A 27,214-nucleotide genomic window follows, 5' to 3' on the forward strand; every position below is an offset into this window, starting at 1 on the left:
CGGTTTATAATACCATTTTTACATAGTTGATGAGATAAATAGGATATTCTGTAATTTCAGAGGGTAAAATGACCAAAAGTGACAAGTTCAGAGGCTACGTATGGTTTAAATCTATAATCTAATATATTTATGAGTTAAGGTGTAAAAATACCTCTAACATTTTGGGTTAGGAGCAATTTTACTCTTAACGTCTAAAATGATGCAATTTTACCCCAACGTTGAAACTCAAGAGCAATTTTATCCTTAACATTGATAAATTGGATTAATTTGAAAAATAATTTATCAAAGTGCCTTCTCGATCATGAATCTTGTCATCTACACTTTACATGTGCGTCATTATTTTAGACGTTAGGATAAAATTGCTCCGTATTTTTTTTTTTTTTGCACCTTAACCCTTTATACTCTCTGTATTCCCAACCTTGGTTTCTTCTATTTTTGAAAAAGAAAAAAAAAAGTCATTATCAACATGATAGATATTTGCTTAATCGGCACAGGCACTCCTCAAAATCTAATAAGTAGATCAGGTGAGCACACTCAAAATCCATGGTGTTTTGCTTAAAATCTAAGCAAAAATGGATGCTCTTTCTTCCTCTTTCATTTCTACTATATCACCTTCAAATCTTTTCCTCACCCCTTCACCCGTAAAATCACAACCTTCGTTCCATTTCCATGTCTCGTCCGTTAAAATCGAAGAAAAAACGAACTATGTATCGAAGAGACCGCTAGACCCGACTTTACCAACGAAGTTGTTTGGCGCATTTGACGACATTATTAACAATTTCATCGATCCTCCACGCCGCCCCTCCCTCGATCCTCGCTACGTACTCTCCGATAACTTTGCTCCCGTCGATGAATTTCCCCCGACCGAGTGTGAAGTAATTCAAGGATCAATTCCATCTTGTCTTGCGGGTGCTTATATCCGAAATGGCCCCAATCCGCAATATCTCCCCCGAGGGCCTTACCATTTGTTCGACGGGGATGGAATGCTTCATTCTATTAAAATCTCTGAAGGGGTACCTATCTTTTGTAGCCGATATGTTAAAACTTATAAGTACACTATGGAGAGAGACGCGGGAGCTCCGCTTCTCCCTAATGTTTTCTCCGGTTTTAATGGCCTCGCTGCGTCAGCTGCTCGCGGTGCTGTTTCAGCTGCTCGGATACTTTCCGGTCAGTTCAATCCGGTTAATGGAATTGGTCTAGCGAACACTAGTTTGGCTTACTTTGGTAATCGGCTATACGCACTCGGGGAGTCCGATCTTCCTTATTCGGTTCGGATTTCTTCAAAAGGTGACATTGAAACTATTGGCCGTGAGAATTTCGACGGGAAGTTATTCATGAGCATGACGGCTCATCCGAAACTAGATCCCGAAACCGGTGAAGCTTTTGCTTTCCGGTATGGTCCTATGCCGCCTTTTTTAACATACTTCCGGTTCGATCCGAAAGGAAATAAACAGCAAGATGTTCCGATTTTTTCCATGACTCGTCCTTCTTTCCTTCATGATTTTGCAATAAGTAAGAATTATGCAATCTTCGCCGATATTCAAATCGGGATGAATCCTATGGACATGATCTTCGGCGGCGGTTCTCCGGTTGGCTCCGATCCGTCGAAAGTTCCGAGACTCGGAATCATTCCTCGTTACGCAAATGATGAATCGGAAATCAGATGGTTCGATGTGCCAGGATTGAACCTTATTCACGCAATCAACGCTTGGGATGAAGAAGATTCAGTCGTTCTTTTAGCTCCGAACATTTTATCAGTCGAACATACACTTGAGAGAATGGAGCTTGTTCATGCTTTAGTCGAGAAAGTGAGAATAGATCTGAAAACAGGAATAGTAACCAGAGATCCAGTTTCAGCAAGGAATCTCGATTTTGCGGTGATCAATCCGGCTTACATCGGAAAAAAGAATAAATTCGTGTATGCAGCTATCGGAGATCCGATGCCTAAAATTTCAGGCGTGGTTAAATTAGATGTATCCAACGGATGTCGCCGGGAATGCACGGTGGCTCGCCGGATGTACGGTGAAAGGTGCTACGGCGGAGAGCCATTTTTTGTGGCGAGGGAGCCGGAGAATCCGGATGCAGAAGAGGATGATGGATATGTTGTGTCGTATGTTCATGATGAGATTGCCGGAGAATCTAAGTTCTTGGTGATGGATGCAAAGTCGCCGGATCTTGATATTGTGGCCGCCGTGAAGCTGCCGCAGAGGGTTCCTTACGGCTTCCATGGGCTTTTTGTGAGGGAAAAGGACCTTAACCAGCTTTAGTCGGTCACTTTATTTTGCTTCTTCATACCATACAAGATTATTTACTTTGCGAATTATACAAATTTAATAATGTAAATTCTTCCAAAAAAAAAAATAATGTAAATAATATGTAATCACTAATATAATCAAGGTAAATATTTTCTTATTTAGTTTTTTTAATATTTTATCCAATTTCTCATTTCGAGGTTCGAGAAATACTTTTTAGGTGGATTCTCTTCCAATTAAAGCTTTCTGTATACACTAAAACTCAAACTCGAGATTTAGGTGCTGAAAAAATAAGTTCTGAATTTTAAATGTTGAATATTATAAGTGTGAAAATATTGAGTGATATAATTATTATAACGGTACTTTGTAAAAAGCAAAGTAACAATAGCGGACACCTTAGTTGATAATGTTTAACTTAAAATGTTAAGTTAAATATTTTGACTTACCAAAATAAATGTTTTTTAACTTAATTTACTAATTTAAGTGGTGGAGAAATAATTGTTATCAAACGCACTTAAATTAAATAAGTGTTTAATATTTTAATTTAAGTCATTAAGAGGGTTATCAATCAGACATTAGTTTAAAAGATTGTTTTTTTAGTTTTCTATAGACTTTAAAATTTATATTTTAAATATGTGAGAGAATTATGTAAAATGTGCTAAGTATAATTTTTATACTTTTTCACATTTAAATTAAGGGGTGTTTGTTTTGAGCGTTTCAGGAAATGGTAATAGAAAAATGAAGTTTTTTTTGTTGGTGAATAGAAAATGAAAGATCATGCTTTTTGCCTCCTTTTAATATTATAAAAAAGTAACAAAATGTTACATATATTACAAATTTTTTACAAAAAGTTACATATATTTATATATTTTACTATATGTACCCAAAATTTATAATATATATTTTATTTTGTTAGAAATTAAATGCATAGTTATTTTTTTTTAAGTAAGTTAAATTAATGATACAGAAAATATATATTACTAAAGAATTAATAAAAAGATGTGATATGATAGTAGGTTTTATGTGATCGAGTAGTTGTAGAGTATAAGGATTGGAGAATGATAGTATAACGAAGTTTAGTTTATTGAATGAGTCTTTACAATGATAATGTGTCGAGATGTAGCGTGCCTATTGAGTATTTAAAGAGTATGATTGGAGATACTCTTACAGCTCCAAAAACTTTTTTAATTACATGGCTCAACATAGTATAAATAATTTAACTCTTAGAGGGTAGAGACTATAGTTACTTTGTTTTTGACAAAGTAACCATTACTTTGCGTCTTACATAATACATGAACCATTACTTTGCGTTTATAGGGTTAGACTATGCTTACTTTGTTTTTGACATTTAACATGAACCACATTTTTTATTTTACAAAATCACATTTTTTTTTGAAACTTTTTCTCTAAAAACTCATTCTCTCTTCTAACCAAACAACACTTAAATGACATCAAAATAAAAAATTTCAAAGATTAAAGTTTCTTAAAATATCATTAACTCTTTAAATTTTTTTATTTTGAAACCGTCAACGGTCGTCGTGAAATGTTGAGGGACCACGTGTATTAAGAAAGTGTAAAGTTTAGTGGTAATACCGTTAAGAATTAAAGTTCAATGGCAATACGTTAAAATAGGTGTAATTTACCTAAACTGTAAGGACCTTGATGTATTAAGTAAAAAAGAATCATCAAAACTTGTTGATATGACACGTGCTTCTCCTGAATAAGCTGCAGTTTTTGAAGTGTACAATTACTCTAAAATTGGATATATATAGAGTACAAAACAAAACATATGAATCCTAACATTAATTGATGATCAAGGGACCCACCATATATGCACCATCAAAATCTCATACACTTATAACATCTCCAATAGGGTGACATGACTCTCTAAATTGTCAAATTTAACTAGCCATTTAGAGAGTGACCACTCCAACAAGGTGACATAATTTTCTAAAATAAATAACTAGCCATTTTCACTAGCTAAATTTGGCTAGTCTCTTTGGCTAGCTATTTCTATTTTTTATTCCTTTTTTCTCTTTCCACTTTGTATCTTTTTTCTATTTTTTCTATTTTTCTTTAAATTTAATCACTTTTAATAATAAAATAATCAAATAGAGAGTCAAATAGCTAGCATGATTGGAGCAAAACATAAATTTGGCTAAACTAATATTTTATATTATTTTAGAGAGTCAAATAGCTAGTTAGTGTTGGAGATGCTCTTATTAGTGTTTCAGGTGGGGCGATATAAACTCGTCACGTACTATTTACAAAACCTGAACCATCACCCGGAAAAAGTACTATTTACAAAACCTGAACCATCACCCGGAAAAAGAAACCATATGGTGTTATCGAAATAAAATTCGCCAATAAGACTACATATGATGAGGGCATCTCTTCGTCATATATGAATCCGGAACCAAGAGACGAGACGCGGGGGAGACCATCCGAAGAAGGCGAGAGCAAAGGCAGCCAGCAGGGGACGCGGGGCGTGCCTCCTCATGCGCGGAGCGTGGGAAGCTCTGTTTTCGGGAAAAAGTCCAGTAGTCAATCCACGCGGGGCGTCCCACCTTGTACGCGGAGCGTGGGGCCAGCCTCCGGAGTAAATAGTGTCCAGGAGGTCAATCACGCGGGGCGTACCACCATAGACGCCACGCGTGAAACCCACCAGCCTGAGTTTCCAAGTCTAGAAGGTCAAGAACGCGGGGCGTGATGCAGGGGGCGCAGGGCGTGCGCGGGAGAGAAGACTTCTCCACCAAGTTCTCATTTGTTGGGGACCATTTCTGCCCCATATGAATTTACTGTTTTGCCACTACTCTTTATTTACTAAGCTACCCTTAGTACTTCGCTCCCCATTTTGGCCTTATCCATGATGCTAGAATGAAAACCCTACTTGAGGGCTTTGGGGTTCTTTCCCTCTTATTTGGAAGGAGTATATAAGTTCCTTATTTTGTAATGTTGGACAACTTTTTATGAAATCAATACCAAAGCCTCCATTGGAGCTCAAGGTTCATCCTTGTTTTGGGTTAATCCAACCTTCAAGTTTAGCTTGAGAAGATTGAAATCTTTGTGAGTTTAAGATTAAAACTCTCAGTCGACTTTAATCTACATCAGTTGGTATCAGAGCCGAGTCATTTTCCTTCCCGGAGACTTTTTCTCGGAAATGGTTCAACCACGTATCACAAACGAACCCACCAGATCCATGGAGCAATGCGTTGATATGCTAGAAGGCGCCGTGAGACAACTAACGGACTCTTTACGAGTGTTAGACGAGAAGCACGACTCAAGTAAACGAGATATCCTTTTTGCCATTGAAGGGTTAAAACTCGAAGGTCGAAACGCTCAAGCTCTTCTAACCGAAGAACCTCACTGGCGACACGAAGAGCAAGTCCGCCCCCAAAATGAACGACAATCGACACCACCCCCAAGGCGAAATTATGCACCCCAACCAATGGACCTCCGGGTTCAAGAGGTAAGGCGAGCTAATCTCGTGATTATTAGAAATGTAGATAGTGATAGTGATGGGGATTTATTTGATGATTATGATATGCCCAGGATTGCTAGGAATATAGGGATTAGGATTGATGACAATGCTTTGAATGATAGACCTAGGCATGATATGAATGCAAATGATGTTGTTGGTCTCGTGCATGTGCGTGCCGGGAATATGGATATTGTGCATAATGATGTTGTAGGTGGTTATGAGAGGGAGAATATCGGTTTGAATGATCTGTATGGGGGTCGGGGTAATGAAAGAGGCAAATATAGAGGCGAGCCGAATATGAGAATGGCGTATGGCGGAAACTTTGAGAGGGATGATGCTTTCAAATTGAAAGTGGACTTACCGTCGTTTGGGGGAGAACTCGACATAGAGGGTTTTCTCGATTGGTTGCTTGAAGTGGAAAGGTTCTTTGATTACGCAGGTATACCGGAGGATCGGAAAGTCCGTTTAGTGGTTTATCGGTTGAAAGGAGGAGCTTCGGTTTGGTGGGATAACGTGAAAGAGGGGAGAAGAAGAGGCAGAAGGGAGCCGATTAGATCTTGGCTTAGAATGAATTCGATGTTGAGAGAGAGGTTTCTACCACCCGACTACGAGCAATACATTTATAGCTCCTATCGGAATTGCTCTCAAGGTGCGAGGAGTGTGCACGAGTACACCTCGGAGTTCTTGCGGCTTTCGGCAAGGGCTAACTTGTCGGAAACCGAAAGCCAAAAGAATTCAAGGTATCTTGAAGGATTACGATACAACATCCAAGATCGGATTGGAACACAAATGGTGATTTGGGTCCAAAACGCCCGTAACCTAGCATTGAAGGCCGAATCACAGTTGAGTTTGAGGGGACATGATGGCTATAGGAGAGCCGGGGTTGAGAATACGTATGGACGGAGATGAGCTTCCAAAGGAATTAACAAAGGTAAGGGCATTGCTAGTTCAAGCGATCCCAAGACGCCTAGTGCGGGAAAGGCACCTAGTGGGGATGTAAGGCCTTTCAAGGCGGCACAACCCCCTAGGGGAAACAACCCCTATGCAAGACCGGCTCCCTTCAAATGCTTTCGATGCAATAAGCTGGGTCACCGTTCCGATGAGTGCCCCAAGAGGAGAAGCGCCAATATGGTTGAACGGTATGAAGACGAGGATGAATATGATGATGAAGGGGATGTTTGTTGTGATCCGATTGATGATGAGTATGATGGGGAGTATGATGGTGGCCAAGCCATACATGTAGTGAGGAGACTCTTAGTCTCGAGTAAAGTAGAGGCGGACCAAAGGCACCAATTGTTCCGAACCCGATGTCTAGTGCAAGGGGTGAAGTGCAATGTGATCATTGATAGTGGCAGCCAAGAGAACATTATTAGCGACACCGTGGTTAAGAGGTTCGGTTTGGTTATTAAGGCGCACCCTAGTCCATATAGTGTGGGGTGGATCAAGAACGTGGGAGAGATGAAGGTCACCTAAAGATGTAGGGTACCCTTTGAGATTGGGGAGTACCGAGATGAAGTCTATTGTGATATTGTTGAGATGGATGCTTTCCACCTACTTTTGGGGCGTCCTTGGCAATTTGATAGAGATGCTACCCATGCCGGAAGGAGGAACACCTATCGGTTTGTAAAAGATGGAGTTCGGTATGTGCTCACACCTCTTGTAGGAGGGACTAAAACCAAAGGGAAGTCTACCTTGATCATTTTCCCAACTCACAAGGCGTTTATTAACGAGTGTGAGGAAAGTCAAACGGTCTATGTAGTTATGGTGAAATCTAGCACACCGTCGGATGGGGTAGGAAGCGAAGATGGAGAAGTTCCGGAAGATGTGGGAAGATTGCTTAATGAGTTCCGTGATGTATTTCCGGAAGAGTTACCATATGGATTACCACCTCTACGGGACATCCAACACCATATTGATCTCGTGCCGGGTGCTAGTTTGCCTAGTCTCCCTCACTATCGGATGAGTCCCAAGGAGAGTGAAGTGATGAAGGAGAAGGTGGAAGAGTTAATTGTTGAAACACCTTTCCACAAGATTTTGATTTGACAAAATCATCCATGATTAAGAGGCAATTAAATTTAAATGCTTTGATTTAATTGTACTAATGTGTTTGTTCATTATTGAGTGCAAAAATATATATAAAGTAAAGACAGGACAAAAGTCAGCACAAGCAAAGCTGAGTAGAACGGAACTCGGCATGACAGAATGTAAGCGGAGTGGAGTAGAACTTAGAAGCAAAACGAAGCTGACTAAAGTTAAAGATTTCTTCAGAAGCGGTTACATAGAGCGGAGCTGACCAAGAATGAACTCAGCTTAGAAGTTGAACATCCGAAGATTACGAAGAAAGCTGAATGACAGTCAGGACAGCATAAAGGATCCGTTCACTAAAGGACAAAGTCTGCAAATCTTCTGCACCAATAATTGGAACCTCGAAGACACATAAAAGACTAATTCCAAGAGTCATGGGTCATTGGATTATTGGTAAAAGACAACTGGCACAAACAGACAAGCCAGACGCAAGAAGACAAATCTGACGCCTGAAGAAAACAGAGAAAGGGAATGGCGGAGCAGTCTGAAGCTGGCCAGAAATTGTTCCCCAAAAGAGCCGTTTTGGTGTTAACGGTAACAACAATTCAAGATCCAAATCTGCAATTTCCTTCTATAAAAGGACAATGAAGATCCTTGGTTTATCACAAAATCATCAAGAGAAAAATACAAAGAGAGAAAATCTTGAAAGCACTCAAATACAAAAAGATCTTACACCAACTTTTCATTCTCTGTGTAAATGCTAGATTGATTGTTGTATAATCATCTAAAGTGTTCTTTAGCATAAAAAGAACAAGTTTGTGATCAATAGGAATATTGAGAGTGTTAAGCTGAGTGCTTGGTTGTAAGCATTTCAGTGGTAGAGAAATCTAGGTGCTGGGTTGTAGCATTTAGTAGGAGTTGAGTAGACGAATAGAGGAAGATACTCTTGCATATTCAACTGCCTTGTAATCGGTTTGTGCTCTACCTTTAAAGAGCTCAGTATTGGATTCAAAAAGCCCGGAGGACTCTGGGGACTGGACGTAGGCAGAGAGGCCGAACCAGGATAAGTGATACTGAGTAATCTCTGAACTCTCTCTCTTATATTATATGTGTTGTTTGCTATATTTACTCAGCATATAAATTGCCTAAGCTGACCTTGAGTAAATAAGTGGTGCTGAGTTAGAAGCTGACCTCCAAGAGTGTCAATTCTTAACTCACAAGAAAACAACTTTAGTCAACATCTGACTAAAGCCGTCTTGAAATATATCTCACCAAGCTGACCAAAAGCTGAGTTAATAAACTCTCAAAATAACTTCCAATCAGCTTAATTAAAACGCGAAAAAGTTATATTAGTTCCTAACCCCCCCTTGGAACTAATTACCAGGGACCAACAAGTGGTATCAGAGCCTAAGCTCACTACTCAAAGATTTAACAATCTTGAGCTGATCCCTAAAAATGGGTGAGAATAGTAGCACTCGGTTCTTTCCAGGAAACCAAACAACACAGATACTCCCTGAGGGACTATCAATCACTAGACCTCCCCTATTCTTTGGGTCAAATTATACATTCTGGAAGAATAGGATGAAAAACTTTATTCAAGCCACAAACATGAGTGCATGGCTTGCAATTGTTCAAGGTCAACATGAGCCATACAAAACTGTTAACGATGAGAAAATTGTTAAAAGTGAGGCTGAGTGGACAGAGCATGACCTCAGAAAATTACAAAACAATGCTTCGGCTATAAACATGCTTCACTGTGCGTTAGATGTTGCAGAATACAATAAGATTTCAGGTTGCGAGTCAGCACAGGAGATTTGGAAGAAGCTTGAAGTAACCTATGAAGGCACAAGCAAAGTTAAGGAGTCTAAAGTCAATCAACATATGAGACTCTACGAGCTGTTTGAGATGAATGAGAATGAAGACATCTCAGAAATGAACGCAAGGTTCACAAATATTATAAACGAGCTAAAAAGGCTTGGAAAGAACTTCACTGAAGAGGAACAGGTGAAGAAAATTCTGAGAAGTCTGCCTAAGAGTTGGCAAGCAAAGAAAACAGCCGTAGAAGAAGCTCAAGACTTGACTACCTATAAATATGATGAGCTGATCGGATCCCTGCTGACCCATGAAATCTCTATGAAAAACTTTAAAGCTAAAGAGAAAGAAAAATCAGAAGATAAGAAACAAAAGTCACTTGTCATGAAAGCTGACTCAACTGAAGCTGAGTCAACTGATGATGAGGAAATAGCCATGTTCACCAGAAAGATGAAGAAGCTGTTCAGAAGAAATGATAGAAACGGCAAAAGGTCATTTAGAAAAAATGACAAGTATAAAGCCGAGTCAAGTGACAAGTACAAGAAGGACAGCTCGAAGTCTGTCACATGCTTTGAGTGTCATCAAACTGGGCACATCAAGTCAAGCTGTCCCAACCTCAAAAAGGAGAAGAAGGGAAGCAAAAAGGCTATGGTAGCCACATAGAGTGACAGTGATGTGTCAACATCATCCGAAGCTGAGCAAAATGAAACAGCCAACATATGTTTCATGGCAGATGATGGAGCTGACCAATCCCAATCTAAGCAAGCTGACCTCTCTGAAGATTTCGAGCAGGAGGAAAACAACAATGAGGTAACATCCTTACTTTTGCTTAGAAATGAAATGGTAAATGCCCTAAGTGACTTATATACACTAACTAAGAAGTGTAACAAAAAGATTAAGGCACTCAGCAGGCGCTGTGATGAGATTGAAGGGGTCAAACTGAGTGACCTCTGATATCTTCTCCAGGACAACTCTGACTTGCATACCAACATGCAAATCTTACATAAGTTTGTCACAGAGGTTCAATCTGAGTCAAAGAAACTTAGAAAGGATATCACAATGTTACAGAGTCAAGGGAAGGGCTCAAATAGAAATAAACCCCATGCTAAGTACGCAAATACTAGTCAACATAAGCAAGTTACTCAATGTGAGTGTTGTGGAAAAAGGGGACACACAAGGGATGTGTGTTGGCATAACAAGCGGATTGTCCAATGTGACTTCTGCGGAAGAAAAGGGCATACCACAAAAGTATGTTGGCATGCCCAACACAATAATGCTGATCACACTCAGTTCAACCCACAAAGGGTACCTTTTTGTGATTTCTGTGGTAAACCAGGCCACACCATAAAAGCATGCCGTCACAAGTTAAAAATATGATTTTTCACCTGTTTATACTAACAAGAAAGGACCCAAAAGGAATTGGGTACCTAAAAATGAATAGTTTAAATTGCAGGTCAGCTTGACATGTGTGGAGAAGTCAAAACTATGGTATATAGACAGCGCATGCTCAAGGCATATGACAGGTGATGAAACTCAGTTCATCACACTAAAGCTTAAACGAGGTGGAAGTGTAAGCTTTGGAGACAACAAGAAGGGTAAGATAGTCGGTGTTGGTCCCTTATTTAGTTGCAAGTATAGTTCCAAGGGGGGGTTAGGAACTATTTAAACTTTTTCTCAATTTAGGCAGACTTCTTTTACTAAAGAAAAGGTTTGAACAGCGGCGCTAAGTAAACAGCAAGATACTGGCTTAGTCAACAGGTGACTAGGTCAGTTTCTGAGCTTGAGTCAGGAGATAGCACTTAGAGTCTATTCCTGAGCTCTTACGTTTTAATGCCCACAACTCAACTTGACCTTTTGACTTGGTCAGTTTTGATTGTTTAAGCAAGCAATATAAATAAGGAGTCAAAGGTTTAGAAATACTTCACTCAGCAGATTTATCCAGGTTCGGCTTCTTCTAAGCCTACGTCCTGTCCCCGGAACACGTCCGAGATTTCGAATCCTCTACTGAGCTCTTTAAAGGTAGAGCCTCAAACCTTTTACAATATCAGCAATTGAGTATGACAAGAGTACCTTCCTCTATACTTCTACTCAATCCTAATCTCTCCGCTGAGTACTTAAAACCGAGTACTCAGCCTCTCCTTTCTATCTCTAGAAATGATAAGTGTTTTTGTCCTAATACAAAAATGTGCTAAGACACTTTAGACGATTTACAATCACTCTAGACTTTTACACATATATGAAAATGTAGTGTAAGAATTTTGCTTTGCTTCTTGCTTGCAGAACTTGTAGAGATTTGGTCAGCGTAATGGCTTGATCAAGTTCTATATTTTGTGAAGCTTGTGATGGCACTATTTATAGAGACGTCTGGTCATTCGGTCATTTCAAATTTCGAAATAACCGTTGGAGGGAAACAGCTATGTGTCGTTGTCATCCTGACTTGCACAGAGCTCTCGGCCAATCACAATCGTGTATCTTCTGTCCTCGGTCAGCACAGCAGATGGTCTCTCCTTTTATGGTAAAGTCAACTGGACAGCATACTGTGTCGTCTGAACTTTGCCAAAAGAGGAAACACTTTGTCTGGAAGTTTTCCTTTGCCAGCTGCTGTCTTGTACGCTTTGTCGAGACTACTCAGCAGCTTCATTGTGAAGTTGTTCCTGAAGGTCTTCTAGATCCTTCCGATTGCTGAGTTGCGTTTTTGTTCAAAACGGCAACGTCTTGACATACACGGGCCGAGTGTACTGAGTTGTTTGACTTGGGCCTTGGCTTCCGTATTGGGCTTGGGCCTTCCAATCCTTATGACTTATAACATTTATACTCAACATTGAACAAACACATTAGTAGAATAAATCAAGGCATTTAAACTTAGTGTGTTTAGAATATGTATTTTAATTTATACTTAAACAATTTTGTCAAATCAAAATTATGTAGAAAGGTGTTTCAACAAACTCCCCCATTTTGATGTTGGCAAAACTGTTCAGCAAGGAACTCAGTATGAGCTCCCCCATGATAGTTGACCTAGTATAATTAAGCAAACTCCCCCGTAAGGGTTGAGCTACTGACTTAGTTTTTCTTAAGACATTTAAGGATTTAAATGAGTAAGTCTAAGGTCAGTTTTCAGATATAGGTCAGCTATATCACATATTCTATTTACTCAGTGTTAGGCGGAAGTTTTTAGACATATAAAGCGCGCTGAGTAATTTGTTGTTCAATGAGTTCTTATCAGAATATTTCATAAGTGTATAGGTTCATGTCAAACATGTTATCAGCATATCATTTAGTCAAATATTATAAGTGTTAAACAAAGCTGATATAAATGAAGATACATAATAACTCAGTACTTATTAGCATATATCATAACTCAGTATTTGAATAAGAAAAGTAAGTATGATATATAAGTTGAAAGAAGTCAGCAGTTACACAGCAAAAGAAATAAACATAGCACATAGATTACAAATGTTAAGACCTAGCCTATCTATTTCTTTTTCTTGCCCTGTGACTGACTTCGCTCGTACTGACGTCGCTCATGCTGAGCTCTGGCAGCTTGCGCTTTCTCCCCCGTTTTGTCAACTTTAGGGAGCTTGAACGCATCGGTTAAGACAGCACGAGAAAGTTCTTGTGAAAGCTCTTTTAGTTTGTCAGCACTTTCGTTTACGCCATCAAAAATGGCAACTCCATCAGCTGATACTTCAACTGGTATATAAAGATCAGCAGCACTGAGCATATTGACACTGAAAGCTTGAGCTTTGGCTTGCCAGATGAGAGCTTCAGAGAGGCCAGCAAAGACTTGGTGGAAAGTTTTCAAAAGAGCTGAGTTATAATGATGACGCTGGATATTATTATGACGGATGTGATTGAAGGATTGCTGTGCGAGAGATAGCAACTCATTCTGTTTCAACGCGTCAGTATCCATCTCATGTTTGTTGAGGTTAAGTAGCCTGATGGCCTCACCGATTTGCTCAACTGAGCACTGACTATAGTACACCATTTGCTCATTTGTCTTAAGTTGCTCAGTATGAAGCTGAGCAAAAAGCATCTTGAGTTCTGAAGAAGTGGCGTAGTCAGTGTTCACAGTAGATAACTTCTGAACTTACTGATGGAGAGAGTTCAGATGTTGAATTGTTGACAGTTGTATCTCTGCCAACTTGGCAAGTGAATCCTGCTTAGCTTGCTGGGCTTGGAATGACAAGACTACATTCAGCAGATCCTTGAGTCCCTTGACTTCGTTGAGAAGTAGAGTGACCTGGGAGAGCTGAGTTGTCTTAGGAATTGAAGATCCAGCAGCAGGCGAAGCGGAGTGTTGAAGATCGTGGATGAGTGCTTGTACTGAGTCAATGAGCTTTTTGCCGGACTCAGTGGCATCCCGATGTACATCAGTATGACCAGAAGAAAGTGGAGTGAAAGGAGTACCCTGGTCAGTGACTGGATGACTTGGCTCAATCTACACTTGAGTTGGAGGTAAAGTTGATTGATCAGCAAAGAGGTTGGTGATGGAAGTCATAACCCGAACACTGTCTGTGCTGACGGCAGAAGGATGAGGAGTCAGCACCATGCTTGAGGAAACAGCATGGACAGTGCTTGGTTCAACCTAACTTGTTGAAGTGGTGGAAGTGGTATGTTCGGCATGTTCCTGTTGAGAAGAAACAGAGGCTTGTTTTTCCAACGGCGTTGTAGTAGAGGAAGTTGAGGGCCGTTTGAAAAATTTTAATTTGACGGTAGAAGGATCCTTTGTTGTCTTGGAGAGGACAAGTTCAGGAATAGATGGTGATTGCACAGGAGGTTCACTGACCATTTTCTCACTGGCCTTAACCATCTTTCGCCTTCTACGCGGTGGAGTGGTATGATGAGCAGGTTCTTCTGAGTGAGTAGGAGAAGGTTCCTTGTGCTCAGTATGGGTCTGGTCAGCATGCTCAACTTGCTCAACTTGCTCAACTCCAACAGCTAACTTGGTGTCAGTTTGCACAGCTCCACATTCTAACCCAGTGTTAGCATTTTCAACCTCGATTTCGCTGTCATACTCTTCAGACTCCTCAGCGTCATCCTGACCGCTGGCTTCAGCTTCTTCTTCAGCAGTGCTGTCTCCATCAAGTTCTTCCTCAACTTGGGAGATGAAGTGGTCATCTAACTAGACCTCAGTTTCCTCAGCATCAGTACCCTGGCATTGAGTGAAATGAGAATCACTCGGTACAATAAAGTCGGTTGGTATAACGTGCAGAGGTGCCAGTGTTGAAGTCTTTTGCTTTTTTTGAGGTAGTTCAGCAGCTTCCTCAGTTTCAGGCTCATCTTGCCCGGTTCTCTTTTCAACTGACTTTCCAGCTGACCTCTGCCTCTTTGCAGGAGACTCAACATTTGGTGAAGGAGTCTCAACAGACTTTCTCTTGCGAGAAGTTGGGGCCTTAGATCGTCGCCCTTTCTGAGGCACAGTAGTGGATTCCTCAGCTTGGTCTGTTTGACCAGCAGCAGCAACTTTTCCCTTCTTCAAAGGTTGTCCAAATTTAAGTGCCCTCAGCGAGGCAGCTGTGATTTCGGTTCCTCTGAAAGCTTCCTCACCTTCGAGGTCAATCTTGTGGTCGATGAGGATCCTGGTGATGATTGATCCCAACCTCATTATACCCGTGCTGCGTAGGAACCCAGCAACTAAGAAAACCGGCATGTTGATGGGGGTGTACATCAGCATGTGCCATATGAAGCACTGTTCAAAGTTGGTTGCTGATGTAGTGCAGTTGATCTTTGGGTAAATGAAGTAGCTCAGCAGGTAGTGAGCCATCTTCTGATGCTGTCCCATTGAAGATGCTGAGATCTCTCCTGAGTGACCCTCAGGTTTGCAGAAGGTATGGACGTAGTCGATTTTGTCCTGATCTCCTGACTTCCTCAGCCTTACTCCCTCAGTTTTGAGCTGGAGGAGATTTCCTATGTACAGAGGGTTGATGAAGATGGTTTTCCCTTTTACTTCTGTGCTTAGGTAGTCGGTGGAGTCACTGGCAACCTTGAGGTTGTGGTAAAATTCTCTTACTAGGTCAGGATAGGTCTCATCCCTGACCGAGAACAGCCCAGTCCATTCGTTCTTTGCTATCCATTCGGCAAATGGCTGTTCGTTCTGTACAAAGTGCTCCGAAACCCATATGGAGGGTTCTACCTTCCATTCAGATATATTGTCGAAGACCTTGGAGTAGGTCCTAATCTTAACAGCTTTCTCTTTGCCAGAAGTTTGGCCAGTTTTACCCTTGCTCGGTGTAGAAGGGTTTTGTGAAGGTTCATCAGAGCTGGACTTTTGGTGGCCGGCACCGGAGACTTTGAAAGATAACTTAGTCATTCTTCGAAGATGGAGGAGTTAGAGGAATTTGAGAGAAAAGAAGTTCTAAGTGATTTCTTTGCCTTAAGAATTGATTAAGCGTAAAGAGTAAAAGATGGGGAAATACCCATAATTTATAGACGAATTGAACGGTGTGGATCTTAATCGAATCCATGTGTCAGTTTTGCCTTGGGATCATGTACCGACAATGATCCTGGCATTTATGACACATTACGGCGAATACGTCATCCTAGGCTATACGCGTGCTTTGCATTTATGCTAACGGATTAATCACTCAGTATTTAGAATGTCAAGGGTTTGATATTCTGAGTGGTATTTAAGGATGATTTTAAGTTCAAGTTCTAAACTAATTTACTCAACTATGCAAGTTTTACTCAGTTATTGTATATTCAGACAGTTCCGATGAGTAACTCAGCAAACAATAAATCATTCAGTATGTAATTCACTCAGCATTCATATTCATTTAGCACAGGAATTCACTGAAGAGGATTAAACATACCAATTGCTTCTTTCAGTATGCTGAACTGCTCACGAGCCAGTGGCTTCGTGAAGATATCCGCAAGCTGTTCGTCCGTTGGGACAAAGGTCAGCTTGATCTCACCCTTGAGTACATGGTCTCTAATGAAGTGATGTCTGATGCTGACATGCTTCATTCTGCTGTGTTGAATTGGGTTCTTGGACAGATCAATTTCACTTTTGTTGTCACATTTGACCTCAATTGTCTTCGTTTGAACACCATAATCTTCAAGTTGTTGCTTGATCCATAGGACTTGAGCAACACAATGACCAGCAGCAATGTACTCAGCTTCAGTGGTGGACAAGGCTACTGACGCCTGCTTTTTGCTGAACCAGGATACAAGACAGCTTCCTAAGAAGTGGCATCCTCTAGAGGTGCTTTTACGTTCCAGCTTATCTCGTCCATAGTCAGCGTCAGTGTATCCGATAAGTGTAAAATCATGAGTATTTGGATACCACAAACCTGCGTTCACTGAGCTTTGCAAATATCTAAGGATTCTTTTTACAGCAATGTAATGAGATTCCTTAGGGTTAGATTGATATCTAGCACAGTAGCATACTGAAAACTGAATGTCCGGTCTACTGGTTGTTAAGTAAAGTAGAGAGCCTATCATACCTCGATATAACTTGCTGTCTACTGACTTACCATTCTCATCAGCGCAGAGGACAATGTCAGTGCCCATAGGAGTGGATATTGGCTTGCAATTTTCCAAGTCATATTTCTTTAAGATCTCCTTGGCATATTTGGCTTGACTGATGAAGATGCCATTCTTTCCTTGTTTAATTTGAAGACCGAGGAAGAAGTTGAGTTCTCCCATCATAGACATTTCAAACTCAGTCTGCATTTTTTTGCTAAACTCCTTGCACATTGATTCGTTAGTTGCACCAAATATTATATCATCAACATAAATTTGGGCCAGCAGGGTATCTTTACCCTTTTTCTTAATGAATAAGGTTGTATCAGCTTTGCCCCTGACGTAATTTTTAGTCAGCAGGAAACTGGTCAGCCTCTCATACCAAGCACCTGGTGCTTGTTTGAGGCCGTACAGAGCCTTTTTGAGTTTGTAAACATGGTTTGGGAACTTAGGGTCCTCAAAACCTGGAGGTTGGTTTACATAAACCTCCTCGTTTATAACTCCATTAAGAAATGCACTTTTGACATCCATTTGGAATAATTTAAAATTCATGTAAGATGCATATGCACATAATATTCTAATTGCCTCTAGCCTTGCCACTGGGGCAAAGGTCTCACCGTAGTCTATACCTTCTTGCTGACTGTAGCCCTGAGCTACAAGCCTTGCTTTGTTCCTGACTACGTTTCCTTGTCCGTCCATCTTGTTCCTGAAGACCCATCTTGTTCCGATGGTCTTTTGACTCTTTGGATGAGGCACTAACTCCCATACATCATTTCTTCGAAATTGATCGAGCTCCTCTTGCATTGCGTTCATCCAGAATTCATCGTACTCAGCTTCAGCGAAATTCTTCGGTTCTTGTACTGAGACGAAAGCAACATTGCTGAGGTACTTCCTGAGTTGATTCCTCGTCATCAGGGTATTCCCAGCAGAATCAAGGATTGCACTTTTAGAGTGCCCTCTTGGAATCCTTATTTCTTTGGGTAGATTCATGTCTTGTGCTGTTCCTGTTTCAACAATCTCTACAGAAGTAGATGGGTCAGTAAAAGTAATCTTAGGTTCACTCTTACTCTTGGTCAGCCTTTTCGTGAATGACTTAGTAGCTGGTTCTGAGTCAGCGATGGTTACTGAGTTTGGATCATCTTCGGTCAGCGGCTGGTATCTACCTGCAGGGTCAGTTTCATCGAACTCTACATGTATTGACTCTTCTAAAACTTGAGTTCGCTTATTAAAAACTCTGTAATGTTTGCTGTTTGTTGAGTAGCCCAGAAAGATAGCTTCATCAGCTTTTGAATCAAACTTTGCTGAGCTATCTTTGGTATTTAAAATAAAACATCTACAGCCAAAGGCACGAAAGTATCCAATATTGGGCTTTCGTCCTTTCCAAAGTTCATAGGGGGTTTTCTTGAGTATAGGTCTAACTAGAGCCCTATTAAGAATGTAGCATGCTGTGTTAACAACCTCTCCCCAAAGTTACTTTGGAAGCCTATGCTCATCCAGCATTGTCCTGGCTATTTCAACCAGAGTTCTGTTCTTCCTTTCTACAACCCCATTTTGCTGAGGTGTTCTAGGAGCAAAAAAATTGTGGTCAATGCCGCTGGCTTCATAGAATTCAACAAACTTTTGGTTTTTGAATTCTCCACCGTTATCACTACGGATATGAGCTAATTTTAGGTCTTTTTCATTTTCAATTTTTCTAACCAAATTTGAAAATGTCTCAAAGGTCTCATCCTTGCTGGTCAGCAAGATAACCCACGTATACCGAGAGAAGTCATCTACAATGACCAAGGAAAATCTTCTTCCACCCAGACTCAGCGGCTGGACTGGACCAAAGAGATCCAAGTGTAGTAATTCTAACGGACGTTTAGTTGAGACAATGTTTTTACTGTGAAAAGATTGTTTGGTTTGTTTTCCAGCTTGGCAAGCGTGGCATAATTGATCTTTTTGAAATTTAAGTTCAGGCAGTCCCTCAACCAATTGCTTTCTTGCTAGTTTGGCCAGGAGGTCCATGCTTACATGACCAAGTCTCATGTGCCATAGCCAGGAATTTTCTTCCTTTGTTACTAAGCACACAGTTTTTGAAAACTTTTTCTCTAAGTCTAGCATAAAGACATTATCTATCCGAGGGGCAGTTAAAATTAACTCATTAGTTTTACCCTCGTATATTTTACATCTAGTAGCATCAAATATAACTTTTCTCCCATTGTCACATAGCTGAGCTACACTGAGTAAGTTATATTTGAGTCCGCTGACTAGAGAGACAGATTCAATAGTAGGATTACCTCCGATGGTTCCTGAGCCTACTATCTTACCCTTCTTGTTGTCTCCAAAACTTACACTCCCTCCTCGTTTACGTTCAAACGTGATGAACTGAGTTTCATCACCCGTCATATGCCTTGAGCATACGCTGTCAATATACCACATCTTTGACTTCTCGGCACATCTCAGGCTTACCTGCATTGTAACTAGTTACTTTTAGGTACCCAATTCTTTTTGGGTCCTGACTTGTTAGGTGCAACAGGTATAGCATCATATTTTATTTTATGGCGACATACATGGACAGTATGGCCATTCTTTCCACAGAAGTCACAACTGACCTTCTGTTTAGGATTTTTTACTGACTTGTCAGCACCCCAGTGCTGAGCGTGCCAGCACACTTTAGTAGTGTGTCCTAACTTCCCACAAAAGTCACACTAGACTTTTCGCTGGGGATTCCATCTCTGCTGAGTACCTTGGTACTGAGTTCTCAGAGGAATGTTATTTTTTTTAGGAACCTTTAGTTGATTCTGTATGGTTGTGACGTCCTTCCTCAGTTTCTTTGAAACTGACTGGACTTCAGACCCATACTCATGCATGATCTTCATGTTATCATGCAGAGTCGAATTGTCCTGAAGAAGGTATCTGAGGTCACTCAGTTTGACCTCTTCCACTTCGTCACAGCGCCTGCTGAGTGCTCTAACCTTTTTTATTACACTTCTTAACAAGTGTATAGAGATCACTCAGGGCATTAACCATATCGTTTCTGAGCTGGGGAAGAGAAATTACCTCATTTGATTGCTGTTCATCATCTGATGCGATGGATGGGTCAGCATGCTCAGAGACGCATGGCTCAGCAAATTCGTCAGCCATAAAGCATATCTTCGCTGACTCGGTGGCCTCAGTTTCTGTTGATGAAGATTCATCACTGTCACTCCAAGTAGCCACCATTGCCTTCTTCCCACTCTTCTCGTCTTTCCTCAGCGTGGGGCAGTTTGACTTAATATGGCCAGCTTGATGGCACTCAAAGCATGTAATGGGCTTTGAGCTGTCCTTTCTGTATTTGCTGTCGCTTGAGTCAGCCTTATACTTATCAAACTTTTTGTAAGGCTTTTTAGAATATTTGTCATTCTTCCTGAACAACCTCTTCATCTTTCTTATGAACATGGCCATCTCCTCATCATCAGTTGAACTCCCGTCAGTGGAGTCAGCCTTCATGACAAGTGACTTCTGCTTCTTGTCATCAGATTTTTCCTTCACCTCAAAGTTTTTCATGGATATCTCATGGGTCAGCAATGAACCGATGAGTTCGTCATATTTGTAGGTAGTTAAATCCTGAGCTTCCTCAACTGCTGTCTTCTTTGCTTGCCAGTCTTTTGGAAGACTCCTGAGTATCTTTTTGACTTGTTCTTCCTCAGTGAAGATTTTCCCAAGTCTCTTGAGCTCATTAATGATGTTGGTGAACCTTGCGTTCATGTCTAAAATGCCCTCATCTTTGTTCATTTCGATCAGCTCGTACAGTCTCATCTGCTGATTCACCTTGGATTCTTTTACTTTGTTTGTTCCCTCGTAGGTGACTTCCAGCTTCTTCCAGATCTCTTGTGCCGACTCACAACCTGAGATTTTGTTATATTCTGCAGCATCGAGCGCACAGTGAAGCATATTGATAGCCGAAGCATGGTTTTGAAGCTTCTTAAGATCATCCTCTGTCCATTTGGCCTCAGCTTTTATAACTGTTTGACCAGCCACAACCTCAACAGGTACAAACGGCCCTTGGACTATAGATAGCCAGGCACTCATGTTTGTAGCCTGAATGAAGTTTTTCATCCTATTCTTCCAGAAGGTATAGTTTGACCCGAAGAATAGGGGAGGCCTAGTAATGGACAGCCCCTCAGGCAGTATTTGAGTTGTTTGGTTTCCAGGGAGAAACCGAGTGTTGTTTTCGCCCATGGTAGGGATCAGCTCAAGGTTGTTAGACCTTTTACAGTGAGCTTTTAAGCTCTGATACCACTTGTTGGTCCCTTATTTAGTTGCAAGTATAGTTCCAAGGGGGGGTTAGGAACTATTTAAACTTTTTCGCAATTTAGGCAGACTTCTTTTACTAAAGAAAAGGTTTGAACAGCGGCGCTGAGTAAACAACAAGATACTGGCTTAGTCAACAGGTGACTAGGTCAGTTTCTGAGCTTGAGTCAGGAGATAGCACTTAGAGTCTATTCCTGAGCTCTTACGTTTTAATGCCCACAACTCAACTTGACCTCTTGACTTGGTCAGTTTTGATTGTTTAAGCAAGCAATATAAATAAGGAGTCAAAGGTTTAGAAATACTTCACTCAGCAGATTTATCCAGGTTCGGCTTCTTCTAAGCCTACGTCCTGTCCCCGGAACACGTCCGAGATTTCGAATCCTCTACTGAGCTCTTTAAAGGTAGAGCCTCAAACCTTTTACAATATCAGCAATTGAGTATGACAAGAGTACCTTCCTCTATACTTCTACTCAATCCTAATCTCTCCGCTGAGTACTTAAAACCGAGTACTCAGCCTCTCCTTTCTATCTCTAGAAATGATAAGTGTTTTTGTCCTAATACAAAGATGTGCTAAGACACTTTAGACGATTTACAATCACTCTAGACTTTTACACAGATATGAAAATGTAGTGTAAGAATTTTGCTTTGCTTCTTGCTTGCAGAACTTGTAGAGATTTGGTCAGCGTAATAGCTTGATCAAGTTCTATATTTTGTGAAGCTTGTGATGGCACTATTTATAGAGACGTCTGGTCATTCGGTCATTTCGAATTTCGAAATAACCGTTGGAGGGAAACGGCTATGTGTTGTTGTCATCCTGACTTGCACAGAGCTCTCGGCCAATCATAATCGTGTATCTTCTGTCCTCGGTCAGCACAGCAGATGGTCTCTCCTTTTATGGTAAAGTCAACTGGACAGCATACTGTGTCGTCTGAACTTTGCCAAAAGAGGAAACACTTTGTCTGGAAGTTTTCCTTTGCCAGCTGCTGTCTTGTACGCTTTGTCGAGACTACTCAGCAGCTTCATTGTGAAGTTGTTCCTGAAGGTCTTCTAGATCCTTCCGATTGCTGAGTTGCGTTTTTGTTCAAAACGGCAACGTCTTGACATACGCGGGCCGAGTGTACTGAGTTGTTTGACTTGGGCCTTGGCTTCCGTATTGGGCTTGGGCCTTCCAATCCTTATGACTTATAATATTTATACTCAACATTGAACAAACACATTAGTAGAATAAATCAAAGCATTTAAACTTAGTGTGTTTAGAATATGTATTTTAATTTATACTTAAACAATTTTGTCAAATCAAAATTATGTAGAAAGGTGTTTCAACAGTCGGCTCAGGTACTATCGGAGGTAACCCAACTATTGAGTCTGTCTCCTTAGTTAAAGGTCTTAAATACAATCTGCTGAGTGTAGCTCAGCTTTGCAAGAGCGACAGAAAGGTTGTATTTGATGATACTAAGTGTCAAATACTCGAGGGAAATACAAATGAATTAATTTTAACTGCCCCTCGTGTAGAAAATCTATACATGTTAAACTTAGAAAAACAGTTTTCTAAAAACATATGCTTAGTGTCTAAAGAGGACAACTCCTGGCTATGGCATAGAAGACTTGGGCATGTCAGCATGGACCTTCTTGCCAAATTAGCTAGAAAGCAATTAGTTGAGGGATTACCCAAATTAAAGTTTGAAAAAGATCAACTGTGTAAAGCTTGTCAGCAAGGCAAACAAACTAAAAAGTCATTTCATAGCAAAAATATTGTCTCAACCAAAAGACCATTGGAATTACTACACTTGGATCTTTTCGGACCTATCCAGCTACTCAGCTTGGGAGGTAAGAAATTTTCCTTGGTTATTGTAGATGATTTCTCTCGGTACACCTGGATCATCTTGCTGAGCTGCAAGGATGAAACTTTTGAGATGTTTACCACACTGATTAAAAAGCTTGAAAATGACAAAGACCTAAGAGTAGCTCACATTAGAAGCGACAATGGTGGAGAATTCAAAAACCAACAGTTTGATGAATTTTGTGAAATCAGTGGTATTGACCACAATTTCTCCGCTCCTAGAACACCTCAACAAAATGGGGTTGTTGAAAGGAAAAATAGAACTATTGTCGAAATAGCTAGGACAATGCTGAGTGAAAATAGGCTTCCAAAGTACTTCTGGGGTGAAGCTGTTCACACGGCATGTTACATACTGAATAGGGCTCTAGTTAGACCTATACTTAAAAAAACCCCATATGAACTTTGGAAAGGTCGAAAGCCCAACATTGGATACTTTCGTGCCTTTGGGTGTAAATGCTTTATACTCAATACAAAAGACAACCTTGCTAAATTTGATGCTAAAGCTGACGAGGCGATCTTTTTAGGGTACTCAACAAACAGTAAAGCATATAGAGTATTTAATAAAAGAACTCAGGTTGTAGAAGAGTCTGTACATGTTGAGTTCGATGAAACTGACCCTACAGGTAAGTCAGCTCAGCCTGAAGAAGATGAACCAGGCTCAGCTTCCACTGCTCAACCAGAAGCCTCTGTGTCATCTATACAGGAGCTGACCCAAGGTAAGCAAGAAATTGAAATATCATTTGCTGACCAATCTATTCCTGTAGAGATTGTAGAAACACCTCTTCCAAACGACTCAACACTGCCCAAGGAAATAAAGATCCCAAGAGGACATACAGAACAGGCCATTCTTGATGCCGCCAACAACAAATTAATGACCAGAGATCAGCTTAGAAAATACCTCAGCAATGTTGCATTCGTCTCAATATATGAGCCAAAGAACTTTGCCGATGCTGAGCAAGACGAGTATTGGATCAATGCTATGCAAGAGGAACTTGACCAATTCACTAGAAATGAGGTATGGGATTTAGTACCTAAACCTAGGAATCAAAAGCCCATAGGAACCAAGTGGGTCTTTAGAAATAAGCTAGATGAGCATGGAAATGTGATTAGAAACAAAGCTCGACTTGTAGCCCAAGGCTATAGTCAGCAAGAGGGTATAGACTATGGAGAAACATTTGCTCCTGTTGCTAGATTAGAAGCTATACGTATATTGTGTGCCTATGCCAGTTACATGAATTTTAAACTATACCAAATGGATGTAAAAAGTGCGTTTCTTAATGGCTTTATAAACGAAGAGGTATATGTTAATCAACCTCCTGGGTTTGAAGATCCAAAGTTTCCAAACCACGTTTATAAACTCAAAAAGGCCCTGTACGGCCTAAAGCAAGCTCCAAGAGCTTGGTATGAGAGGTTGACCAACTTCCTACTGACCAGGAACTATGTCAGGGGAAAAGCTGACACAACCTTGTTTATTAAGAAAAAGGGTAAACATACCCTACTTGCACAGATATATGTAGATGATATAATATTTGGTGCTACTGACGAATCTTTGTGCAAAGAATTTAGCCAACAGATGCAAACTGAGTTCGAAATGTCCATGATGGGTGAACTCAACTTTTTCCTTGGACTTCAAATCAGACAAGGTAAGAATGGCATCTTTATAAGTCAGTCTAAGTACACCAAGGAAATGTTGAAGAAATTCAGCATGGTAGATTGCAAACCAATATCAACCCCCGTGGGAACTGATACTGTCCTATGCAAGGATGAGAAGAGTAAGTCAGTTGATAGTAAACTCTATCGAGGTATGATAGGTTCTTTACTCTATCTCACTACTAGTAGACCGGATATTCAATACTCAGTATGCTATTGTGCTAGATATCAAACTGACCCCAGGGAATCTCATCTAACGGCTGTGAAAAGAATTTTTAGATACTTGCAAAGCTCAGTTGATGCAGGTCTATGGTATCCAACCTCAAATGACTTCACACTCATTGGATATACTGATGCTGACTATGGACGAGATAAGCTAGAACGGAAGAGTACTTCGGGAGGATGTCATTTTCTCAGAAGCTCTCTAGTATCTTGGTTCAGCAAGAAGCAATCATTCGTAGCCCTATCTACAACTGAAGCTGAGTACGTGGCTGCTGGAAGCTGTGTTGCTCAAGTCCTATAGATAAAGCAACAGCTTGAGGATTATGGAGTCAAAACAAAGACAATAGAGATCAAATGTGACAACAAAAGTGCCATTGATCTATCAAAGAACCTAGTCCAACACAGCAGGATGAAGCATGTTAGCATAAGGCATCACTTCATCAGAGATCATGTACTAAAAGATGAGATCAAGCTGACCTATGTGCCAACAAATGATCAGCTTGCAGATATCTTCACAAAGCCCTTGGCACGAGAACAATTCAACACACTAAGGGAAGCAATTGGTATGTCAAATCCACTCTAACTAAATCTGTATTGAATAATTGCCATGTGAGTGGAAATTTGAATGATTGTGCAAATGCCATGTTGAGTAAAATATCTACTCCTTACTAAGTTTGAAAATGGAAAAGCCACCCTATGCTGAATTGACATATATATTGAGTGATGATACTGAGTAGGCATAAAAGCTGAGTAAACATTCTATGCTGAGTAGATAAATGTATTGAGTAATCACTCTATGCTGAGTACATATACATGCTGAGTGAGTAACGTATGTTGAGTTAATTAGAGATAGAAAAAATTATCTTCACAAAAGTTAGGCACTCAATATCGCAAATGCTTCGAATTCTAGAAAAATAAAAAAGAAACCCACTTGCGTAAAAATGAACCTACACGTGTAACCTCTGGCACCTTGGAAAGACGCACATTAATGGCAAATCCCATGCGCCGAAGATGTCATAAATGACAGAATCTTTGTCGGTTGAACGTCCCTAGGTAAAACGGCTAGTTAATGAATAGGGGCCGCCGTAAATCTATATAAAAAGTGGAAGAATCCCCACTCTTCACTCTTTACGCTTGTAATCTCCTGCAATCGAACTTCTCTCTCTCCTTAAAACCTCAAAACCTTCAACAATGGCTTCCGGCAAAGACAAAACCCCTAAAACTCAAACCTCAAACAAACCCACTCAGGCTGACCTCGCCGGTTCCTCACAACCAGTGAAAAGAACCATGATTAAGGTTCACAAAAAGATTGCCAATCTGGAGGTTCTAAAATGCTGATGGTTTTCTCCAAGCTTTGTCTCGTCTGAGAAACCATTCTGTGAATGGATCGAGAAGAACAAGTGGAAAGGTCTCTTCTCTCTTTCAGGAACAACCTATCCCAGGTTAGTACGGGAATTCTACTCGAATCTACATGTTGATGCAGATGACTCTGACTATTTGGAGACCACAGTTAAAGGTCAGAAAATCATCGTAACCCCTGCCTATCTAGCCACCTTACTAGATTTACCAGACGAAGGAATTCAGTTCAGAACGACGAAGGAGAAAGTGCCAAAAGACACGGTTGAAAAGCTCAAGGGGTTCTGTAAACCCAAGGATCATAAGGGTGAAATACCCAGCACCTGCATAGGTAAAGAACAAAAGATGGTCCACTACATGCTGACCAACTTTATCTTCCCCAAACTCAGCTCAGCTTCATCCGCCTCCAACTTCGAGCAGTGCTTTATCTGGCACATGCTAACCTACACTCCACTCAACCTTCCCGTCTTCCTAGTTGGAGCTCTTCAACGAGGTGGTAAGAAACTCCGCTTAGGATCTCTAATCACAAAAATTCTCGAAGACAAGCAGATCGAGACAAAAAATGAAACAAGTAGCTTGGGGAGTGAAGTCACTGCAGTTCTACTGGATGGACTGTTGTACAATCAACCCTTGAAGGGATATGAAGGAGGTGGAGATGCTGAGGAAGATGAAGAAGCTGAGCAACCAGAAATTGAGCTTGAAACTGAGCCTGCAAAAGATGTTGAGGCTCATGCTGAGTCACCTGAGACAGCTCAGCCTGAGAGGAAGAAGAAGAGGAAGGCTATAGAAACCTACTCAAAAGACATTCATGCCGTCCCAAAGAAAGTAAGGCTATTATCA

General features: G+C 40.6%; 1 protein-coding gene across 1 annotated transcript; it reads left to right on the top strand.

Moving 5' to 3' along the window:
* The first annotated feature begins 492 nt into the window (after positions 1-492).
* Positions 493-2,420, top strand: LOC136233961 (probable carotenoid cleavage dioxygenase 4, chloroplastic). The gene has a single exon (XM_066023699.1). It carries the CDS (start codon positions 573-575, stop codon positions 2,265-2,267), a length of 1,695 nt encoding a protein of 564 aa, XP_065879771.1. The 5' UTR covers positions 493-572; the 3' UTR covers positions 2,268-2,420.
* Positions 2,421-27,214: the final 24,794 nt, after the last annotated feature.

This window comes from Euphorbia lathyris, chromosome 6 (assembly GCF_963576675.1).
Source record: "Euphorbia lathyris chromosome 6, ddEupLath1.1, whole genome shotgun sequence".
Classification (NCBI taxonomy): Eukaryota; Viridiplantae; Streptophyta; class Magnoliopsida; order Malpighiales; family Euphorbiaceae; genus Euphorbia; species Euphorbia lathyris.

Bases quoted from the DNA above. Each gene is read 5' to 3' on its own strand.
- LOC136233961 (XM_066023699.1), top strand. From the start codon at position 573: ATGGATGCTCTTTCTTCCTCTTTCATTTCTACTATATCACCTTCAAAT.